At 35.5% G+C, this 24,644-nt stretch overlaps 1 protein-coding gene across 9 annotated transcripts in view; it reads right to left on the reverse strand.

The window, feature by feature from the left end:
- Nucleotides 1–24,644, reverse strand: part of LOC126923318 (thyrotroph embryonic factor) — a 100,369-nt gene that overhangs the window by 48,199 nt on the left and 27,526 nt on the right. Inside the window, exon 1 of one of the 9 annotated variants that reach the window (XM_050736678.1) lies at nucleotides 17,676–19,419. The exons of 6 other annotated variants lie outside the window; for them this stretch is intronic. In XM_050736678.1, the coding sequence (XP_050592635.1) occupies nucleotides 17,676–17,967 (292 nt within the window). In that variant the 5' untranslated portion in view covers nucleotides 17,968–19,419. Of the gene's footprint in view, nucleotides 1–17,675; nucleotides 19,420–24,644 lie in introns of those variants that run through there. 2 more of the 9 variants (XM_050736677.1, XM_050736679.1) reach the window with 2 other exon arrangements.

Raw genomic sequence — 24,644 nt, forward strand, 5'->3', positions numbered from 1 at the left:
CGATCACTGAAGAGATATTTTTAGAACGTTTTTAAGAAACAATTGCAAAGAATAAGGGATAAGTATATTATAGCATTATATTTCGAAAATCTCATATTCTTTTATTTATTGCTTTTAAAGAATTTTTAAAACCTCGATGAAGGTTTGTTTGATCACATACGGGTGTATGTGAGTATGTTTGGTTGTATAGAAACGTATGAAAATTACGTTTAGCGAACAAACAAAACGTCACGAGTATGTTTTTTTAATTTATAACATGTATGTTTCAAGATTTTATATGTTTTCGCTATTACATGCGTTGTGTGCATTTTTGCATGTTTAAAATTCACATGTGCATAAACATCTGTAGTCTAATTATTCTTATAAAGATGATATTATATGCATAATATGGGAATTTGTCAGATGAACATTTTGACATTCGGCGTTTCAATATTTTTTATGATAATTCCAGGGCATTTGACCTTCGTTCTATTCATCATATTATAATATTATAGAAGAAAAAGAACGGCGTGTAACATACATACGTAACAAGTTTTTCAAAATATAAAATATTTCAATCTCTTACGTAAATGTAAACTCGGGAAAAGTGTGACAAAAAGTTGCTGAAAATTGCAATTTAGCGTCGTGAAGCAGCTTACGTAAACGTGTATTATCGGTTTGTGAAATACATTGGTCGGTTCTGGTAATTTTACATTAGAAAAGAAATCAAAAGAAAGACCTGGAAATGCCATCGATAATAATGTTTTAAGAAATATTACTGAAGCCAATCCATGACAAACAGCTGGAGAAACAGCGTTTCGAATGAAAGTAAGTTATTCTATTTGCTAACAGGAAAAGTAAAGAAAATGAGCAAATGAGTTCCGTGTGTGTTAAACGATTTATACAATCCTCTTAACGAACATGGAAACTAACGAGTACCGAGAAATAGGAAAACTATACAAATATCGTTCGAAGAAATTCTCTAATTCTAAGATCCATGATTTTCATAAATTTGAGACAATGAAATAAGTAAATAATAATCGTTAAGATCGTCTATCGAGAAATAGAAAGACTGTAAAAATATCGTTCGAAGAATTCTCTAATTCTAAGGTCCATGATTTTCATAAATTTGAGACAATGAAATAAGTAAATAACAATCATTAAGATCGAGCACAACTATTTTTCAAACGAATAAATTGTCGCAAAACAAGACAACTTAGAAGAGTGGATTTTCGATCGTAGAGTTTCTGTGGATAATTTTTCTAAATTATTTATCTCGTAATCCAATTTATTTTAAACTATCTAAGCATCTAACTATCGAAGTTTAATCTAGCATCAATCTACTAGTTTTTACACGACTTGTACTGGTGTCACATTTCTTACAAGTCACTGCAGTGTTAGTGAAACTCTATAATTTAAAATATTCTGTGTAATACATTTAATATATTTGTAAAAAGTTTTCTCAGCAAATGTTGAAATATTTTCGTGACGTATATAATGTTTCGTTCATGGTCAGTCAGGCTATTTTTTTAATAATGTTATTGAAATGGGTTCGTTGTTGAAATAAGCCAATTGTCTTCGATAAACTTTCCTTTTTGCTTTGATAAGCTTAAACGTTGCAAAAACGCTTGCGCTACGCTGCTTCTTTCCTCGAATTTTGTCCAAACGTTCGATCAACTGACAAATTTTGTTTCCAATTCTAATAGATATAAAAAAATGAAATATTTATATATTAGCTTTAATGATCGACTTAATCATTTGAAGAAATATGAGATTAGAAGTTATTAGAGATAATCCCGGAAAAAGAACGCCCTTATCATCGACGTTACAGGGTTCAAGGGGTTACACGATTATGTAATAAGCGGGACCTTGACATTAATTTAATCTAAACTTTCGTGACAAGGTCACGACATAGAGTAATCACCGTTAGACCAACCTCAAAGAAATGATTATTCCCAATTTTATTAATAAATAGAGAAGATTTTTGAATAATCCAAAGAACTTTCCCATGACGAGAAGTATATAGTAGATTAAACCAAAAATATCTGGACGTATTAATATAAATATATTACTTGTTATATAAAAATAACATACATATAAATATATAATTATAAAGAAATTATATTATAATAAATTTTCATTGAAATCTCTATTGATAAAATTTTTGAAATTCTTCAGATAAATATTTTCACAAAATTTCTCCACTAAATATAGTCTATCAAAGAAAGACATAACGACTTAATATTAATTAACCGGTTCCTTCTTCATACCGATTTAACTCAAACGAGATTTAACAGATTCTCCATCAGTATTTTACTTTTTTTGGTAGATAATTAACCTCTATCAGATGAATTTTATCATGAACAATAGATAAAAACCAAAGATATTTAAGAGAGTCTTTTCCTTGATATCCCTCCCTGGAGAAAAATAACAAAGAACGCAAAAACCATCCTCAATAATGAAAGCCATAATCTCGTTCGACGATCGATAAGTCAATGAAACGAAACGAGATGGTTTCTCGACACGATCCCCAACACGAATCCTCGACTCGAAAATCTTTTCTGATTTGACGATAGTGATGTACGTTTTCATTCATCGAATTTCATTGAAAGAACGAACGAGGGACGTAGGAATAATGAAAGTTGGACACGACCACGAAACCGTCTGTTTCCAACGTGTAACTTTAATTAGCTTCGAGTAAAAGTGATCGCATCCATCACTGGTGAACGAATGAAAAGTTTATCGTCGAGGTTCACGAGAAGGCCGACGTTATCGTGCAAGCCGGGTCTCGTTCGATAACATTGACTGCCTATTTATGTGGTCGCGGTATGTCTATCAGCACTAACCCTCCAACACGTTCAATTCCGCGTGCATCGTCGCTCATTTTCTTTGCAACGCCAAATATGTGTATGTGTGCGTGTGTCAAACAATTTTAAGTATCGTAGGTTGCGAATACGAAAGAATCGAAATTTTTGGTTTACTTAAGTAACTTTGCCTCAGTAAGTAAATTTAATTAGTTACTTTACTAAGTTTGCTTAATTAACTTCGCTTTAGTAAGTAAGTTTAGTAAGTTAGTTACTTTAGTAAGTCTACCTTTATTTTAGTAAGTCAGTTACTTTAGTAAGTTAGTTACTTTAGTAAGTCTGCCTAAGTAACTTCACTTTAGTAAGTAAGTTTGGTAAGTTAGTTACTTTACTAAGTCTACTTAAGTAACTTTATTTTAGTAAGTAAGTTTAGTAAGTTAGTTACTTTACTAAGCTTGCTTTAGAAAATTTAAAAAGTTTGCTTAGATTTACGATATCGGGAGGATATTTGTTTTATATTGTACGAGATAGTTGACACGATAAATTCTACCGGATAAATTCGCAATACTTTTACGAGTTCTTAATAGACTTTATATCGCTCGAATCGCTAAGGTATACTCTCCCTCTAGCTCTTTTATTTGAGGATGTAGCGATCATATCTTTTCATCGTTACACATTTCATTAATGCTGATGATCAAATTATTAGCATTGAAGGTGTCTCGCGTCAAGTTGAATCGAACAATTACGCAAAGGCTATTACTATAAATTCCTTGATTTTTATATGAATAACATGATTAAAAATGTTCGAAAATTCGAGTGAGATTCGATTATTGTTTCACATCTAGATTATGTGGATCTATCTATCTATCCATAGTTCTTCTAAAATAAATAAAATAATTAATCTTAAGAAACGAATATTGGCGGTGTGGAGAGACATGGACCCAAATTTCCACAAGAGTAAAGTATCAATTAACAAAGGTTACAGACTTCTCATAGGAAACGCAAAAACACCGAGTAAGATTCAAAATGAAGTTTTACCATTCTTAGACTCTAAAATTTGCACAACTATTTTCGGCTCTCTTAAGGCAGAATTATAAACGTCACAGGACAACAACAAATATCGAAGCGAATAAAAAAGGTAAATTCGAAGAAAGTCTGGATAAAAATTCAACGCAAAATAGAGAATAAGACATGGAAGAGAATAGAATGTTGGATAATCCGTGACCGAAAAGAATGCAAAGATCTACTTACATACGCACACCAGAAGGATTCTACATGTAAGTAAGACTGGGGTTATTTCATTATGTGTGCAGCTTACCTGAAAAAGAAACAGATAAAAAAATAGCACGTGAATAATTCATGGAGAGGAAAGGTGTACGAAGAAGAAAAAGATTTATTAGTGGAAGAAATACGTTCCTATAATGGGGTTATTGAAAATGCATAGCTGAGAATTCACAAGTGAAATGAATTTTTTTTATCGATTAATTAACATATGCGACACAGTGTAAGTCAATAAGAAATACTATCTAAAATAACACGTTACCTATTGGTTCTATCAAAACACGCCTTAGAATGAATAAAATTGCGCTTCAAGCTACTCGTCAAGCGCAATTTTATTTCCTAATATCTTGCTTTTTCTGAGATATCAAGGTAACCCTGAGATTTTTAAATGGCACCGTATATTTTTTATAACATTAATCGATACAACTGAATATTCTGAATATTCTATTTGTACCGAAAAACCAATAGTTTGGCAGATATTTTAACATTATTTTTGTCAAAGAAAGACGCCAGGCGGAGTTCTTATGATTACGTTGTCTTTATCTTTTGTACGTTAAATTTAACAAATATAAGTTAAAATATCCGCCAGACGAATGATTCTTCGGTAAAAATAAGATAATACTTTTTTGTAGAGAATGCCCAACTGGATCGACTAATGTTATAATAAATATACGATGCCATTTAAGAAATTCAAGATCACCTCGATATATAGGAAAATATAAAATATCAGAAAATAAAATTGCATCCAGTTGTCGAATGCCTTGAAATGCAACGTAAATAATTTAAGACGTTTTTCGGTAAAACCAATATGTAGCTAGTTATTTTAAATAGTACCGCCTATTGGCTCATCCTGTGTATGCATCAGAACGATTGTTTAACTTTTATTTATCCGTCTATCTTCGCGAAACGTTATTTTCCGTTGTTTTTACATTCGATCAATACGCATTCTCTTTTTTCTTATTTTCCTCCTGCTCAAGCAGTTAATAACAGCTTGTTAACAGTAATTCCATCGTATGATGTTAACCGACAGAAGCTTTTCTTCTACGTCGATCGTGCTCGTGTACAGTTTATTTTATTCTTTCTAAGGTACCTTATCGAATTAAAAATCGTACGTTGCTTCATTAATATCGCAGAAAACCGACTGGTTGTAAGACAGAAATGGACAATGATAATTACGGTTTGATATTAGAATCACTTTTACGTAGAAGATTTGTTAATTACAATACCACGCAGATGATTGATAAAATTTTGACCTAAATAACTCTGCCATTTGATGTTTCCTGTATCCTTTGATCATTCATATTCATCTATCTATTGTATATTGCAGATATTTAAACAAGCTATACGAGATTATTAAGACATCCACTGCTGACCTAATTTCTACTGTACGTATTACCGCAGAATCTATCCGTATGTTGTAGAACTTTATGTACGTAAAGTTCATTGCTGTGTAAACATTATAAAGTATTATTATAAAAACTAATATCGCGCGCGTATCGTGATGTCTTGAGAGCATGAACTATGCTCTGATTATTAGAAAAATCTACCAAGTAAAAATATAATATCTCAGGGAAAATATAAATTTAACTAAATCGCTGTTAAGCAAATCAAAATACAGCGAACGATATTAAGTAGCAAAAAATATCCATGAAAAAGGAAAGAGATATAACGCCCAGAGAGATAAAATCTCGAAAGGAAAATCATTTCATTAATTTCTAAATAAATCGAAATATTCCGACGAATAAATTTCCGTATCGAAAAGCATAATAATTTTAAGAAGATAATATCGAGAATTTCCTAAAAATAAGATCTAACGCTAAATCGTTTAACAACATCCTATTCGTATAACGCTCAATTCCGTTTTAATTTCGATAGAATGTAATTATCCACTAGTTTGAAAACGATCGGATGGCGGGATTAGGACAGCGTCCATGAAAGAAGCGAGAAGCGCGAAAAAAAGCGCAAAATCTCCTGAGTAATCATTTTCTAGCGATCGATGCTCTCAAGCAAAATCCAATTTCGCGGATCAGATTCCGTGGACGGGCGAGCACGTGGATGCACGCGTGCTGCACGTTGTTTATATGTATATACAGAGTATATACTTGTCTCTTTCTTCGCCTCTCTCTTTCTATCTCTCTTTCTTCGAACGTCAACTCGAGGAATAACACATTGTTAATCAAAAGTTCTGCTAATACCGTGCCTAACGACTTTTCTATGAATAGATATGAAAGGAAGATTCGTGATTCTTCGTAATCCTAGCCATAAGCCATTTCTGAGTTTTGCAAGTAATCCTGTAATTCCTTCTTTGCTTGAGAAAATCCGAATTTTTCAGAGGATTTTAGAAATTTTCTCGTAGTTATACATTCTTTTCTTCCTGCTCTTATTTTTTTTATAAACTAAGAGCGCGATTGGTTTGAGAAGTTTGCCATTTATACGTTTAGAAATTTAGTAGATACAATAGAGGTGCAAGTGTTTATGGAGATGTTTAAAGATTTCTCCTGGTCTTAATTTTTGAATCAATACATTCTTTCGCAGAATTTTTAATTTTGTAAACGTAGCAGTGCAAAATCTTTCACTTTTCCTCGTTTGGAGACGTTAAAGGCAATAAAGTTCCAAAACACGGAAAGACCAATGTTTTGTATTTTCTCTTAGAACCGTTCGAGCTTTGGAAAAATTAAAAATTGCACTGAAAGAAGACAAATTTCTAATAATATCCAACAATTCTGTTTCCTGTTATATTCTCCATGAAAATTCCATTTCTCCTACTCAAATGCAAATAAGAAAGAAGAACCATAACAATTTTAACAATTCCGTTACCAACCACCTAAACTAAACGAGAATAATCAACTTGCATAAGATCTTAAAATATTGCAACATAGAAAAGGAAACTATATGAAATCCCTCTCGTTCGCTAATAACCTTGCAGTTGATGCGATGTTGAATCTATATATATTTTTTTAAAAAAAAGTAACGAATATATTAGACTGCAAATAGCAGGTCGTTAATGAAGTTCATCGCATCCGAGCTTCTAAAAAACCGCGTACGGATGTTTATATGAAACCGGGAGAATAAATCGCTGTGTGTTTGTTTCCTGATCCTCTCTCCTTCCCCTGCCTTTCTACAATAATTGTTGGTTTATGTTACACGTGTCCAGACACATACGCACAGCTATATGATTGTCATTGGTTCTACTCGTACGTTCATGACTTTGTTATGCAGCAAAACTCGATAATCCGACGTAATGAACGTAAGAGGAAACACAGATAATAATCGAAATGCACGGACTGCGAACAGTTCTCGTTCCACCGCCTTTTATGGATCTAATCGTGTTAATATGTATGTAGCATTGTTAATCGTAGATCAAACGATTCGTACTTAATACTCAGTAATTCGTACTTAACGAGACATTTCAACGATAATGATTTCACGAAAATTAATATTTATTAAGACGTATGGGAATTTCAATTACACTTTAAAGGAATGCCATTCTTTATAATGATTTCCTTTTATAAGAATTTTCAGTATCTACATGTATATAATATATTTTTACGTATATATACAATAATATATATTTATATATGGTATATACAGATACTAGAAATTATTATAAAGGAAAATCATTATAAAGAACATTTCATTAGAAAATGCAATTTATAAATATATATATTTTTTTTTTCTTTCAATATAATACTCTTATTTTGTATCGAAATGTCTCAATAATAATTTTAATTGAATGATTTATTAGACAATGGACTTGAATTAAATTTCATCGTTGATTGAAGTAAAATTCCATACACTCTGACTATGAAATAAAATTATCTACACTTTTATTTAGAAGAAAAAGACACTGTGCGAAGTTACATACGAGAAAGCTTTTTCAAAGCAATTTTTGCTACGATTTCGATTTATAAACTTTTCCAAACATATGCTAGCGTCATAATCTCCTACTCTTATCATCACGAGTTGCATGCTATGCATAAAATGGATCTTGAGTCCGTATCACAAGACGCGTCCAAATCTCTAGTCGTCATAGCTTCTGTTATCTTTCGTAAACTTTGAAGTAATATATATGTAGTATTATAGTACTATCAGACTCAATTAAGATCTTTGCTTGATTATTATTATCAATATGTTCTCACAATCTCCAAATTTGTCTCGAAGAACATTCATTGGTATTAGGCGGAAAATTGAACAGCTTTTGAAAATGTTTGCTGGTTTCAGAAATTTAATAGACTATTCAATAAACAGCAAAGTCAGCGCGACGACGTAAATTCTAATCGCACTTCTCGGGTGTCTCCTTAAGCGTTGCATTTTTCTGAAGTAACTAGATATTTCAAAGCCAATTTTATCGAAAAGAAGGAATTTAATAATCTCAAATTCAATATGTTGTATCGATCGTTATCCTAAAGGATGGCTTTTTGAATATTGTATAACCAAATTATCGAACACCAATACTTATTAATTTAACAATTATCAAAATTATACCAAACAATATTTTCCAGCCAATTATCAAATACCGAAAGCAATATCAAATACAATCAATTATTAACATCAAAATTTATCAATACATAGATTGCCAAATAACAAATTTTACCAAAACTATACCAATTTATCAAAAAATAGCATTTTCAAATCCTTCCTTCTTTCCACATCAAATTAGTAAGTTATAGTAAAAAAATTCATACATAAAGAATAAAAATTGTATAAAATATGCTAATTTTAATTAAAAATTGTGAAGATCCTAAAACATGAAATTGAGACACTCAGTGTGTAAAGTTTAAAGCAACGCGTGCACACGAGTAACACGTGCATGAAAATGAACGCACGTAACGCGAGTGGACGTGCTCGAGAGAGATACGAAGCGAATTCTTACGGCTTCGTTTAGGCCGAGGATTAAAGCGCGGCCTTCGGGAAGGTCAGGTGACGGCCAATGTGCCACGGTCTTCAGGAAAAAGCTAACTCGTTGTGACATACTCGTTGCGGGACACACTTGCTCTAGAAAAGCAGGCCCTTCGCCGATCGATCGCGCTCGTTTAATGCTATACACCTACGATAATAGTCAAAATCACCATTTCGTCATTTCTCACAAACACACTTTTGGTATTTGAATAATTTTTCATATGGAAGCATTTTTGATATTTGAACGATTTTTTTTTAGAATGTATGGAATATCCTCTATTACATTCAGAAGCTACTTTTGACATTTCTATTTTATGCTTCGAGTCATAGAGTAGTTGTAGTGTCTGGCGCGAACGACCGAATCTACTGTCGGAAAGTAGTAAGGAATAAAACGTAATTAATAAGCACACATATCTGTTTTTTCTTCGTATTCTTCAATCAGTTACATATTATTTATTTTCTTCACAAGGGATAATTCATTTTATAAATAAATATATAATTATTTTTGCTTTTAAGTTTACAGAACATGAAATATGTTCGAACGAATAATATGAAAAATCAAATGGAGATTTAATTAAATACTTTTATGCGACTTGTACCGAGTTTTCATATTTAAAACCAATCACCAATATTTTTCATATACATTATGCACCTTTTACGCGGTTTCTTAGGAATCGTATCAATCGTACGAGAACAGAATTGAACTTTAGAACGTCTGTAAAGCATAATTTTCGTTTCGCAAAGACTCGTCAACGAGGCTTTAATTTAAGACACGATTTTAGGAAAACTCGTCGTCGAATCAGCGACGTAAACGGCTACATAAATCGAGGTCGCAGGTCGGCCTACACTTTGCGTCAGAGAAACTGCCTACGTTCCCGATATTAATTTCTATCGACTTGCACTATCGATTATATTAGAGCCTTGTCTCGTGTGTTTACTGACCGTTTCATTTGCCGGCAGAATTTTATAGTCGTTTTAATTAGTCAAGGATTATGACGCGGAGACACTTATATTACGTTGTACTCTTATACTTAGATCGTTTTTTCCCAAGCAAGCCGATAATATCGTAAACGAAGCGAAGTTTTGTTATTCTGAATTCTACGATGATCACAGCAGAAACTAAAGAGAAATATGAAATTCTAATTTATTATAAATAAAATAGAGTTCGTGATCCTGAATTTCAAAAAACACGTTGGAAAAAAATTGAAACGCAGTACAGAATTCCACTTTACTACGGAAAGAAAAGATGGTTCAATGCCAGCATATGAGCAGACAAGGAAATCTAAGTAAACAAGTGAGACCGCTATACTATTCCATCGGTAAAGAAGCCAGAGCGAACGTTTCCTTAAAAACTCATCGCTGCGAAACTTATTGTTAGTATGCTATGCTTCTTGAGCGTTACTTTACTTGCAATATGATGCAATCGAATTTGTAATAGTCATACCAGACTGGAATACCAAGTCTCTCTATTTAATATCAATTGGTTCTTCGTAGAGATAGTGCTAATGTTTAAAAAAAGGAACGTATTTCTCAGAAATGAAATCTCCTTTTTCTTAAATTGCCCCTCAGCCTGGAAAATTTGTATATAAGTAATTCTATGGATTTTGATGTTGATGAAGTTCTCGCACGTTGATAATAGTCAAACAGTGGGTATTTAAACGAATTTGTATTTTTTCGAATATAATTAGAAAGACTGGGACATGGGTAAAAAATTATTTTACCTACTATATATTGTAACAGATACTATAGTTTGCATATTTTATATATTGTTGTATAATTAATCCGCATCTTTAAATTTTTCACAAATAAGTGACAGTTACTTCAATTAATTTTTAGCATTAGTTTAAATCTATACTTTCGGGTTGCTTCTAATCAGTTTTTCAATGGATTAAACAAAAGAAAAAGACGAACAGAAATTCGTATTTAGAAATCCTAGTTTATGCTATGGAGTTCATCTAAATTCCTCTGCCGAAATAGTATCGTAAAGACACAAAATATACAAAGATGATACACAACGATAACTCGCTGCTAACTGGCAAATTTTCACATAAACCAATATATTCCCTTACTTTCTCTTATGGACGTTTCTCATCTATTGGTCGTTAGACCACAAAACCATTTCTAATTAAACGTAACGTAGAACAAGCATTACGTAAGGACAGTTTAATGTTGTAATAGATTAAAAAGTGCGTATTTCGAGGAATGACACGATCCCCGGATTCGTCATTGTCATGTTGGAACGAACGTCAAAGTGCAGGACGGGCTGGTCCGCCCATCCCTAGGCATTGTGCCCCTGAAAGCAGTCCCATTCGGGATCCATTGTGTCCGGCGACAATTCGACGCGCACACACCCGACAACAACGCCGGCACACTGCCGTTGCAATGAGCTCACGAGGTCGTTTAATGTTTAGAAGAGCGTGTTGCACACACGCCATGGACGCAACTATGTACTGTCTAAATGAGCGGTTAAACGACGTCGAATGACGATCGATCAACGCGTTCGTCTACCAAAGTTTCCTTTTTCTGCCGCTTCACATTCAAATCCAGATTGCTTTCCTTTCTCTTTCCTTTACTTTCGATCGATTTACCAACAAGTTATTAGATATAGATCATGTCTAGATTGATTCTGTCTCAGAGATTTAAAATTTTAAGTCAGACAGGGTAACGGGGGTGATTTTTGATTTTTAAGAGGATCGCAGGTCTAATTGTAATCTTTCTTTGTTTTTATACTTTATCTCGGACGATGGATCAAGATTGAAGATTATTAAGATCGATGAAGTCAAATGCCACAGATCGTGTGTTTGATCATAGCTCTGAGAGCCTTTTTAATTTGAAGTTTAACAGGGTAACGCGGTGATTCGTAATCTTTAATAAGGAATTTGAGATTTTTATTTGCCAAGAGTATCGCGGTTACGATTGTTATCTCTTGTTGCTTTTGGATGTTAATTTATTGATTATTAAGACTAGCGAATCAACGAGTTATTGGTTAGAGATCGTGCGTTTGATTTTCATCGTGAGAGTTTCAGAATTTTTTATCGGATAAGGTAATGCAATGATTTGTGATCTTTAAGAACTAGAGGTGAAAAGAATTGCAGTTTGTAATCTTTATCTGCTTTTAGATGGAGATAAGGATATTTACCATTCCAGCGATGGAGATTAATATTAATTAGGGAAATTAGTGGGAAATATATTAATTTAGAAATTATCGAGATTGGTAAATTAACAGGTTATTAATTATGGATTATGCCGTTAATTCTCCCCGAAAGTTTTAGAGTTTTAAGTCAAGTAAGCTAATAAAGCGATTTGAAGTTATTTCGAAGAGGTGGTGCTTGCGAAGAGAATTGCAATTACAATTATAATTTCTGTCTGTTTTTAGATGGAGGCATGAATATTTTGCTACTCAAACGATGGATTCCCTATGATTAGGTATGTCTGATAAAAGATATCAAAATTACTATCATTTACAACACCACATATGATTTCCAAGTAACATCCATATTTTATTTTACATTTTACTTATAATGTCAGCAAATAGTTTCTTTATGACTTTGTATTCGGTGATTCGGAATTTTCGATCTATGAGCTGTTTCATATAAATTGTAATGTTTTATTAAGTCATAATAATATGATTAAAAAATTTCAATGTATTTTGAAAATTGTAATACAAAGTTCAAAAAGATGTATCACGTTGTAATATAAATTCCTTCTGTTCTTACGTTGATTATTAAACGAAGTATATAAACATATGTTGCATCGCAATAATAAGTTATTACGAGCAAAAAGAAAAATTATGATCATTTGTGTAATATTTTTCGATAGAGGAAAATAGCAAAAGGAAGATCGTATTGAACTTGCCAGCATGCGATAATACGACATATTTCGAGGCCTATTAAACGCGGCCAAGCGAGATGCGCACGTTAGCTTCTTGAAGCAGTTAACGTGTTAAAAATAACAGAGGTCTAAAAGTTCTTCCAGCCTGTTGCTGCCAATTGCACGATTGCCATTTCACAGCGTCCATCGCCTTTCACGCGGTTGGATTTTCCGACTCATTTCCCGGATTCTCGCGAAGCTTCCAACCTTAGTCGCTGAATCTACTTCGAATCCAAGAAAAACAGCCAGTTGCTCGTCATAATTGCAATTTTCTTTATAGACGGTCGGATAAAATTTCAAAGTTGTCACGGTGGTATTCGGGAAATAAGAAAAAATTGTGAAAAGAAACACACGTCGTTTCGAACGAAATGCTAATTCCTCCAGATTTTTCTATGTCCTATAATCTATAATTCTTCCCGAATAATCCAATATGGTTATAAGATTGTTTATAAAATTATTCATAAAACTTATCTGATATTTAAAACGTAAATTTAAATAAATCCTTTTTAGCGAATAGTTTTGTTTTTAAGAATAATTCTCTAATTTTTACGAAGGAACAGTTTTTAATATTCCGATATATTCGATATTTTTACCGCTTTTAAAAGCAAGCTTCAGAAGCTTTTAAGTTTCCAAGGTACATGAAAGGATCTTTAATTCCCAGCGTGTTTCTACATGCTTGTACGAGCAAGCGAACGCCAAGAGGAAACAGACGAGCGCAGAAAACAGAGAGGCTCAAGTGGGAAACGTGGGAGGATGCAAATGTTAATAGCCTTGAGTCGATTCCGTCGCAAGTAGGATAGGTGCATAGGTGAATTCACACGTTCGCATGTGGACACGTATGATTCATTCACGCTCCATCTTCGAACCCGTTAACTCGGACCTCCGCTTGGTTAATAACTAACTTTCGCAGTACTAATAGATTCATCGCAAACTCAAAGTGCAAACTACAAATACGAGAATACCATGTATGAGAAAAAAATAAAAGGCCGAGATCAAACTCCTACCTGCAACATGACAAATCATTATTATTGTCGCGAGAATTTCATGAAGCAAAAAGTTTTGAAAGAGAATGCTACGAGTGCATCTTCTCTTTTTAAAATGAATCCAACAAAGATTCATTTATGCAATGAATTACGTATGAAGATCACGGACAAACACACAGCAAGCAATTAAAATTCCAATAGTCAATATCGAGATTGTTCTTTTAATCCTTTGTAGAAATAAATATGTATTCTTCTCCTATATTTCTAGATCCTTCAATTCTAGATTCAACAAGTTGTCCGAAATTACGCTCTTTATCGCCTTCTCGAGTTCTTTACGTACGTGACTTGACTTTGTGTTTTTAATCTCGAATACAGAAATAGCTCTCGCCCGGAAATACATTTTGATATAATTTTATAAATATCTGTGTGATAAAATAAAGAATCTTCTGATTTCCTCAATTTTTATGGAATTATGAAAATGAGCCTTGTGATCGCGTTTCCTTCCAGCCTTTCAACGCTAAAAAAACGTTCGTGACACAATTTAAAAAAAAACGTCCGTTTTATAGGAGAGGCTTTTTAAAATGTACGAAGAAATCTTCGTGAGTCATTTGAACGACATAATAAGGCTGAGTTGACACGAGATACGCCACTTGCAGCGTCACAAAACAACTGAAAACGAGCCAGTGTTGTTGCAAAGCTAAGGCCAGGTTGATTGCGGCACAAGTAATAATTTTGCCTTCTGACGCAAAACTGATGGAATTATGAATATACCGTTTCACATGATAAATATAGAAACATAATGTAAGACCCTCTATTCGATAAAAGCAAATTTGAAGTTTTATGAGTTGCGCCGCTATCAATGCCAAGCGCCGATATAACTCAACCGAATTTCGAAACTCAAAATGAAATAAATTCCAAGATTTTAAACATCGCATATCACGCTATCAATCTCGATCGGTACGAAACGCAGTTTTTCGGACGATAAGTCGATAAAAATATCAGCCGAGGAGAAAACATCGGAATTATCTATATTACGAGATCGTGATTCGCGATATGAAGAAGTTGAGGAAAAAGAGTAAAGGAGAAAGTTTCTGCAGGAATGATCTAAGCTAAATAAGCTGATAGATCACGTCGTGATAATTGTGGATAAAATGTAGGCAACCTGGTGTAAGCAACAGGTGGGCGTTTCTATTCCGCGATTACTCTCTCCTTTTATCACGGACTCGCGTTATCCTTCTCCGACTTTCTAATCAACTTCATGTTTTCGAATTAACCAAATGGTCCACTCTGCCTCCTCTAGGCGAATCTATCGTTGTGTATCGATCTTTCCTTCCAACTTTTATTACGATATCGAAACCAGTTGTAAAACAAGCTGAACAATTTTAACACGTGTACGAATCGATTATACGTTTACGCGTACTCCTGGTGAATCAAGGAATGGAGAATGAATATGGATTTGTTTTGTCTACTAAAATAAGAAGGTAGGCAGGTAGTCTTTTAATGATAATGTTTTAGGGATATTAACAAAATTAAACTTTATTTTGGATTCACCATTATCTTTGATCACATTAAATGATCAATGGCTTGTGAATTGAAGATACTCTGAAAATACTCTGTGATCTTACACGTTCTAATTTAACGAAAGATTCTAAAAAAAGCAGGAAGAAACTGTGATGTGAATAAAAGGTTGAGAAATCAAGTCCTTTCTAGTTTCAAAAAACCTTGCCTTTTTTTCCTTTTTTTATAGAACGTCGTCAATCCTTGTCTGTGATTTATAGCAGTTTTTCTTTTTTCTTCTTTTTTTTTTTTAGACAAGTTGCCAACTGTTGTACGTGAACAAGGCGACCGTGACTTTTTAATATTCATACCTTATTAAGTTACATGTTTAATGGCGAGATAACGCGAATACAGACACACGATGCAGTAATTTTTGCTACAAAAGGTAAATCGACAGGCGATGCTCGACTCTTCCTGCAACAGAGTTGGCCGAGAAAAACGACGAAAACCTGTTCCACGTTTGTCACGTGTCGAAACCTACGTGACCCTCTCTATCTCTACATCTTTGAGTCTGTTTTTTTTCCTTTTCTTTTTTATTGCTTTTCTTTAGGCTGGTGTTCAGAGCATCGCCATTTTCAGCGCACACGTACAGCGACAATGCGATCTGCAGCCGCACATGTCAGTGCCAGACAGTCTACATCTAATCAACTTGCTATTATCGATATAAATAAAGTTATTTCCATCGTAAACGTGCACCAGAACGAAAAACAAAGGAATGTGCCTTTAATCGAGAATAAGAATCGATATCGTGGGTTTGTTAAAAATGCGATGCATCACGGAAATTGCCTAAAATCGTGCTATCGTTTCGTGGAATAATTTCACGGTTTAAAAAGGACTACTTTAACCCCGTTTTTAATATTAAACGTATGAACGATATTTTACGAGAGGATCCAAAAACTATCAGTTAAAACGTAAGAACAGAAAGATTGTTCTCGTTGCCGAATAATTTCGTATTTCGAAGTTTCTTCTGAATTGGAAATCAGACTGATTCGATATATCGATGGTGTGATACTCTTAACGATAGAAAATACAACTGGTTGGAAAGCAGCAGAATCAGCACGTTGCAGCGGAGTATTTTTTAAGATATGGATTTACGACTTGTTACAGGAGTTTATAGAGAGATTTATGAAGATTCCTGATCTTATATACTGCTTAACGGGATTTTAACTAGGAACTACTGCGCGGGAAGATAGATAAATGCACGAGGTGGAAAATTGAGATTTTGCGACTCTAAGAACCGCTACACTGGCGATTCTATAAATGAAAAGATCGCGAATCTATGATTCTGCTAAGATTAATTAACCAAGATTACTAAAATACCGAGAATTGAAAGACCTACAACCCTATAAGTCAAAATTTAAGATTCTGGAACACTAAAAACATTTAAGAGATCGATGGTTTTACAATTCCTACAACTAACAAACTAAGATTGCACGATATTAAAAATCGAACGCTAAAAATATTTACAATTTGAAAGCTTAAATACACAAATTTCGAAATTGCATCACCTTGTTAACAATCTTGTAATTCCGATGTAGTAAGAGAAGCTAACCAGAAGGAATTAGCAGGAACTACTCTCGAATGTGTTGACTGCAGATGCATTCGATGGTTTAGATTAATGGCAAAACAGCCCTAAAATGATTTAAGTGCATGACTTTGAGAAACTAATAAAATTTTCTTGTATCTTCTTATACACTTTGTTATCTTGTTACTATATATTTTTTGAAATTTTTGTAATTTATTTTGAAAAATTCTCGATTATTTTTATTTATTATATATATTTATATTTCGTATATTTTTCAATTTTGTGTCTGGCAATCGCAATAAGAGCATTTAAAATATACGAAATTGCCGTACCGGAGACACAATTCGTCGATTAATTTCTGGAGAACAAAAGTCACGCGCTCAAATTCATTTCAGGTTGTTCTATCAACTTCAATATAGAGCATCGAATGTGCAGAAACGGCCGACTCGTTCGATGTTACGCAGTTCTCGTTGTCTCCTCGTAAGACTCAACAATTTTAAAGATCAACTTTCGAGGATATCTAATCTGAAAGCTAACGATACTAACATCATGTAATCTAGAAACCTGTATCCTAAGATTCTACAATCCTGGAAATCAAAATTTACAAATCCGGAAAGTCCATAAACCAAGAAATTCGCGTCATGTAACCATAAAAGTGCCATTCAAATGCTGAAACTGGAAACCTCGTAATCCTAACAATCGTAGCAAACGTCCTTCTACCAAACCTGAAACCTGACAAAAGCTGTTCAAATCCCTCGAAACACAGAATCCTCGTACCATTTACGTATACATGATGCTGCCTCCATAAATGCTGGTACTGGCTCCAACGCGAGCTGGTGCTGTCCTCGTGGATGGGCGGAAGTGGCGCGTGCACCTGATGGCCGTGCGAAGTGGGCGGTAACGGTGGCGGTGGTGGTTGTTGGGGTTGCTGTTGGTGCGCAGGCGCGACCACGATGTGAGGATGGGGCGGTTGCACCGGTTGTTGCTGATGCTGTTGATGATGCGCTTGGTGCAGCACGCCTGGTACCGGCGGTGGCGGCAATTGCTGGTACTCCATAACGCAGCTCATTCGGTTGCTTTCACGCGAGCATTTAAATCACCCCTTACTTTGTCTCCCTTGTCACTCAGTTAGTCTTTTCCTCTTACTATACGACAACCGAATTCACTCACGGAGTTTGATTCCCTCGGTCGATCTGACGATCGAAGCAGAAAGTTTGACAATTTGATTTTCTCGCCTCTATCGACTAGCTATATTCGATTTAGAGTGATATTCGTTTAAAATAAGCAGAGAGCACTTATCAGATCTGACAAGGATCGTCTTAGGGATACACTACCGAGGCTTCGCGGTCGCCACTGTCTCTGTTTGTCTCAGCATCTGCGCGTAATTTTATCCGCTCGCTGCCATCCGCGCAGTCTTTTTGCGCTGCCACTGGACGGACACTTGTCACCAGGCCGAGAATCGTCTACAAGAGAGGGAGAGAATTGGAGAGAGGACGAACCGAGGAGAACTACGAGGAAAATCGCAACTCCGATGATGTCAAAGGGCCAGAACGGTCTTTCGCTATCAAAAATCTTGCAACTTCCCAGGGATCTTTGTATCTCAACTTCGGCCACGTGATCTCTATTCGACCACACTTTTCCTTCTTCCTATCTCTCCCCTCTTGCAACGGTGTCCTCGACCGTTCACCGAATTCATATGCGGAAGATCATCGTCCAAAATCAACATCAACAGTTCGTTGGTTCAAAATCAACACACCGATGGAAGGATTTCTGTCGCTCGCCGATGAACCGGTATTCGAGACGCAGAGCGCGCGAGTCCCGAGGTACGCGCCTCGAACACACTGAACCTCGTCGGAGAACTGAAACGTACCGCTGATCCGTTGGGCCGCGGAAGGACCTCCCGGAGGAAGAGCAGATTCGGTTCTCGGCCGGGAAGGAGAGAAGGCAGCGGCCAGCCACGGGCACGGTGTACTACTATCGTCGTCGTGTGTCGACTGTCAAAATCAGCGATCGTCAGCGTCTATCCGTGGCCGGTGTTCGCCCATTGGGCCGTCACCGTAGCCGGAAGCGTAGCTCCGATTGGCTCGCTGGCCGCGTTCCTAACGGTGGGGGAGAGACGATCACGCGCCTCGACGTCGTCCTGAGAAGCGAAGTTCCGACCGGGAGAGACAGCACGAGGAAGGGCAGAGTGGTGCCGCCAAGGGAAATCAGAGAGAGCAAGACAGACTAACTGAGACCGTGAAGAGGGATGGACAGAGTTTCTTAGGAAGAAGGGAGAGGGTAACGTTAACCAAGAGGGAGAAAGAGGATACGCGCATGTATGTATACAAAAGGGGATGGAGAGGGGGTAAAATGTTGAACGGGGCAGGGAGGGACAGATAGGTGGATAGATAGACGGACAGGTAGACAGGAACGAATAAAAAAAAGAGAGAGAGAGAAAAAGAGAAAAAGAGAGGGAGAAAGAGAGGGAGAAACCGTGCGTGCGTGACTCGAAGCTGCGGCGTCCGGAAAGACACTGCCACTCGCCAACGTTCCTATGTTCCACCGCGCTATCTGTATTCCTTTCTCTCTCTATCTCTCTCTTTCTCTCCCTTCTCTCCGTGTCACTCCCTCTCTCGATACATCCAAGCTTCCCTACCAAGAGACCACGCGACGTTTCTCTCTCGCGAGCACACACGCGCGTACGTCCGTACCCTCCTCCACAACCCGTCCGTACCCGTCGTCTTCTTCGCGTTCACCAAACATCCGCTTTTACCCGCCCTCACCTCCCACCATACACCCTCTCCACGCTCTCTCTCTCTCTCCCTCTCTCTCTCTCTCTCTCTCTCCCTACTCGAGTGTTACGCGCAAGGTTCTGCCACTTCCTACTCTATCCATCTTTGTCCCTCTTTGTTGTTGTTCTTTCTTATACGTGCAGAGTTTGCTAGGTTATAGGAGAATTGTTTTGTGAAGCGAATAAGAAAGTCGGCAAGGGTAGTTTCTCGCACAGTGTAGGTTAGGTCGCGGTCTTTCGAGGGAGGTTCTACGACTGGTTGTTTCTTTGCGCGTTCTCCGCCAGTGGTTTTCTCAGTTTTCCTCGCAGAATAACGACAGCCAATGGGCTTCCAAGCAAACGGGGCTTCCGTGTTCCGAGGCGAAACCCCGGGCCGCGGTGGTCTCTCTGGGTGTTTTAGAATGGCAAGCACAGCGACGTTGAGTTGGTTCGGAGTTTCTAAGTCTTCCAGCAGAGTTCCGTTATGACGTTGATGAAGTCTTTTGTATTTCCTACTTTTCTGTTCCTGACGTTGCGAGAATGGTAGGTTAAAGATGGGTTTGTTTATTTTTCGAGGTCCGATTATTTTCGGATATTTCTTCGCGAAAATTATTCGATTAAATCGTGTACATTTCATTATATTATCAAGCAATGTCGCTGGGCAGTCGTGGATATTACTAAACCTAGAAATCTTCAACGTTGAAATCAAAGTATATAAATAATTGTAAAAGTGGATAAAGTTAAATTTATAAAACAAAAATAGCAACGATGAGAAATCTCAGACTCGTCGTTCTGCTAATTCTAGCGCAAAAACCATTACAATCGAAGAAAAATGGCAGATTGATTCCTCTAGCTTCTTACCGAAGGTGTCTGACCACAGTTCGGAACTTTCTACTGGTAAGAACTCGCGGCGGTAGGATCAAACAAGATCCGTGCTCGAAAATCAGGATTACAACACGTAATAAGTCAAGAAAGTATTCGAGCACCTGTACAAACCTTTCATGAACCTATTATACGCGTATTATAGCTCCAGATTTTGAAATTCATTTGCCATCGTTACATTGGTGAAGTTTGAAACAAATCTAAAAATGTACATAGAAGCTGCAATTGATAAGCCTCGATATTTAGGCCAAATATCGTATTTAGCGCTGATTATATGTTTAATAATTCTTAAGTCTTTAATTCTTTACCAAATACACTTTTGTGTATACATTTTTTTACATTTTTAAGACGCTTTCAAATTTCACCAATATAATCATGACACCGCGCTAATGAAATTTCAGAATATTTTAAATATAATACATACACGATATATGCATCAAAGAATTTTTTAATAAACGTTCAAATACCTCCTTCAGCTATTGTAAATACTTTTTTCAAAATTCGTGGCTCATAGAATTATCGAAAGGCCACTACAGATGACTTTCCGTTTCGATGGCGTGACGAGTTAGAAAAAAGGGAAAACTAGAACAAACGACGTTTCGGACGAAGAGGATAGTTGATGCTGTCCCCGTTTTCTATGTCGGGCCCGACCCACTTCCTGGTGCGTGGTTTCGATCGTGACCGATCCATGAAATTAACAGTAACGGAGCGGCTGTACTTGCCGTGTAAAATCGAAAGTGGCGAAATACCGCGACGCCGTGGCGTTCGAGAGGGGACAGGCCCGTTTCATGGTGGTTCCAAGGTGGGGAACAGAGAGAGTTTCCTCGCCGAAGAAAGATTCTAATGGCCACGCACCACACTGTCGCCTCCTTCTATTCGCTTGTTCTTTAGATCGTCTCAAGTATCGGCGACTATTTTCGATTTCTAATTTCAATTTTTAATTTCAATTTCTAGTCTCAATTTCTAATTCCGATATTTAGTTTCGATTCCTAATTTCGATTTCCAATTTCAATTCTTAATTTATGATCGATAAAAAAGATTTATATCCGATTCGGAAACTTTCAAAATTGCGTTTTCCTGTCTATGAATTTTCCAACTGAACATTATAATAATATATATATATATATTATAATTCAATGCAATTAACGTATTTAATGTGAAACTAATTCTGTAATTTATCACGTCACTTGGGAATTTCCCCTTATCTTAGCAAATCGCATCTTTTCATTCATCCTCGTAATGTAGAATTCCCTCACATTGATTAGAAGAATTTACATGTATCTACAAATGCATCTTCCACGAACATGTGAGAATTCTTTAAAATATCACTTCCGTCCAAGTGATACGATCACGAATCAGAATCACGAATTAGAATCACGAATCAGGTATATTTAAAAGTCCTCGTAATTCCGATGGTGCTCAGTGTTTTAATATTACTAAGTATTACTACCCCTTCTTACCTTTTGTACGTGCAATTATGCTGCACTGATTATACAAAATATTTATGCGCAACACACGTTTTACTCCTGTGTTCTGTCATTCCTAATGAATACACCATTTACCACCTCAACGGCGGGTGTTCTCGAAGTATTTAAGTATTAAGTAATCTTCAAGTATTTAAAACAAATATAGAGCATGAATGACTAAAAGATCTTTCAATTATTCAACACCTGCAATACTTTACAATTTAGTCGGTATCTTCGACTTTTTTCAAACAATAATAAATACTTTCATTTCAATTTAGAAATTACCCGTACCTCAATCTGGCATTAACCGTATTAAATTTCGTCACTTTTATTTCCTGATTCGTCTACTACAGTTTAATATAACTCAAAGCCAAACCACAAGTTGAACTTTTTTAACGTTACCAATTTCCTTATTTGAATATCTTATTAATAGACATTGAATTAAACTTCTTTTTCAACTGTTTACCATTTACTTTCTGTCGCTTCATTAGCTGTGGATTAGCCTCAAATTTAGTTTTACCGTAGATATTAAAAATACTTCGAATTTTTCGCAATACTTTTTGAAACGATATTTTACCTACCTAAATAACCCTTTTCGGTATATCCAAGTTTGAAAAACAGAACGTAGATACCGACTAAATCGTAAACTATTCCTAAAGCAAGCTGTTACCACACCTACACTCCATTAAACGATTCATCATCGCGATAGAAAAACGAGAAAATCAAAGAAAACGAGCAATATCTTGGTGTTGTCGAATACGGCTGGAAGAAAACGATGGCTCTTACTTCACCGGACAACTTGGAAGAGTTCCCATTTCGTTTTCGTTCGCATCGACGACCTTTCTCTTCGTCGCTCCCTCGCTGGAGAAAGGGAAAAAAAGCAACGGTGGAGGGAAGATGCCGACGTTAATTCTGCTGGAACCGGCATAAAGCTCTGAATCACCGGTGAACCGGTCCCGTACCCGTAAAACGCGATGCCTGTTGTGCGAACGCGGAAACCACGAGGAGCCAGCAGTCCTCGCGCGGGTCACGGAAGGATTCCTTTCTCCTCCTCCGTTTCGTTGTCGTCTTTTCCTCCTTATATTCGCCCATTCTTCCTTCTTTCATCCTCTCTACTCATCCTTCTCCTTCCCCCTTTTTTATTTTCATCGCCGTCGCCTTCGTGTTCTCCGACCAACAAAAGTACATCCTCCCTTTTGTCAGCCAACAGATGATATACCTTTTTTGGTTGGATTGCTTGTTTTGCCACGATGAATCAACTTCTGCTGTGTCATCGACCTAATTGGATTACGATAATGGGAGAACGTGTCGAGGTGAGGTAACGTGTTTCACAATGAATGGATCCAGAAAATATTAGTCTTCTTTCCTTGTTTACTCGTGGAGGTCGAAGATAAGTAGGGAAATTTGCGAGGATATTCGCAAATATTTTTCAATATTGTTTGTGGAAATTTTTAGTGGAAATTATCAAGTTTAAAGTACTAGCCCCAGGCCGAAATCTGTCTACCAGATCTAACTACTTACATTTTGCCTATTATATACATACATTATATGTACATGTGTATGTATGTATACTACAATAGCTATATACTATGATAATAGTCTAGTCTAATAGACATCTAAGTTGCCTTTGCGTCGCTAATTAACGTTAACAAGCCTACTTAGAATTCTCAATAGAGAATTGATAGCGAAGAGCTTTAAAAGAGAGAGAAAGAAAAATGCAGTGTAGGTCAAGTCTAAATATTATTTGTGTAAACTGCAGATTTTTATGCATTCGTCAGAAATTTAAAGTTGCAAAAAATGCAAGTAACATGCAAAAATATATAAAATACCGAAAGCATAGTATTTTCTATAATATTTAGTAGGTAAAACAATTTTCTACTTAGATTCCAGTATGTTGATTATATTTATAAAAATATAAATTTGCATAAGAATCCGCAATCTAATCATTAATTTAGGATTGACGAACTGTATATCACAGTTTTGGTATTTTGTTTAGATTATATTATAAAATATTAAATTATAAAATTGCATCGCATAAATTAATATCACTGCCATACTTTATTTTAAAATTCTATCCCTATCAAAGTACATATATTCAAATCAAATCAATATCAAATTTAATCAAGCACATTGAATCTTAACACTTTAGCCAGAAATTTCCCTACATTTTTTTATTAATTATAAAAATCAACTATGATCTCTATCTCTATCTGTATTTTGTTTAGATTATATTATAAAATATTAAATTATAAAATTGCATCGCATAAATTAATATCACTGCCATACTTTATTTTAAAATTCTATCCCTATCAAAGTACATATATTCAAATCAAATCAATATCAAATTTAATCAAGCACATTGAATCTTAACACTTTAGCCAGAAATTTCCCTACATTTTTTTATTAATTATAAAAATCAACTATGATCTCTATCTCTATCTGATACTAAGTACATTGAATTTATATCAAATATATTGAATCTTAATACATTTTTACTATTACTATGTTAAATCTGTATCAAGTTATATTGGCTCACAACAGTTCACTCAAAACATCTCTCTATATTTCTCCCGTCAATCATGAACTCAATTATGATTCTATTCTTATCAAAAGAAATATATAAACGTATCTACATGAATGTTTTAA

The sequence above is a fragment of the Bombus affinis genome, chromosome 13 (assembly GCF_024516045.1).
Source record: "Bombus affinis isolate iyBomAffi1 chromosome 13, iyBomAffi1.2, whole genome shotgun sequence".
NCBI classification, from domain to species: Eukaryota; Metazoa; Arthropoda; class Insecta; order Hymenoptera; family Apidae; genus Bombus; species Bombus affinis.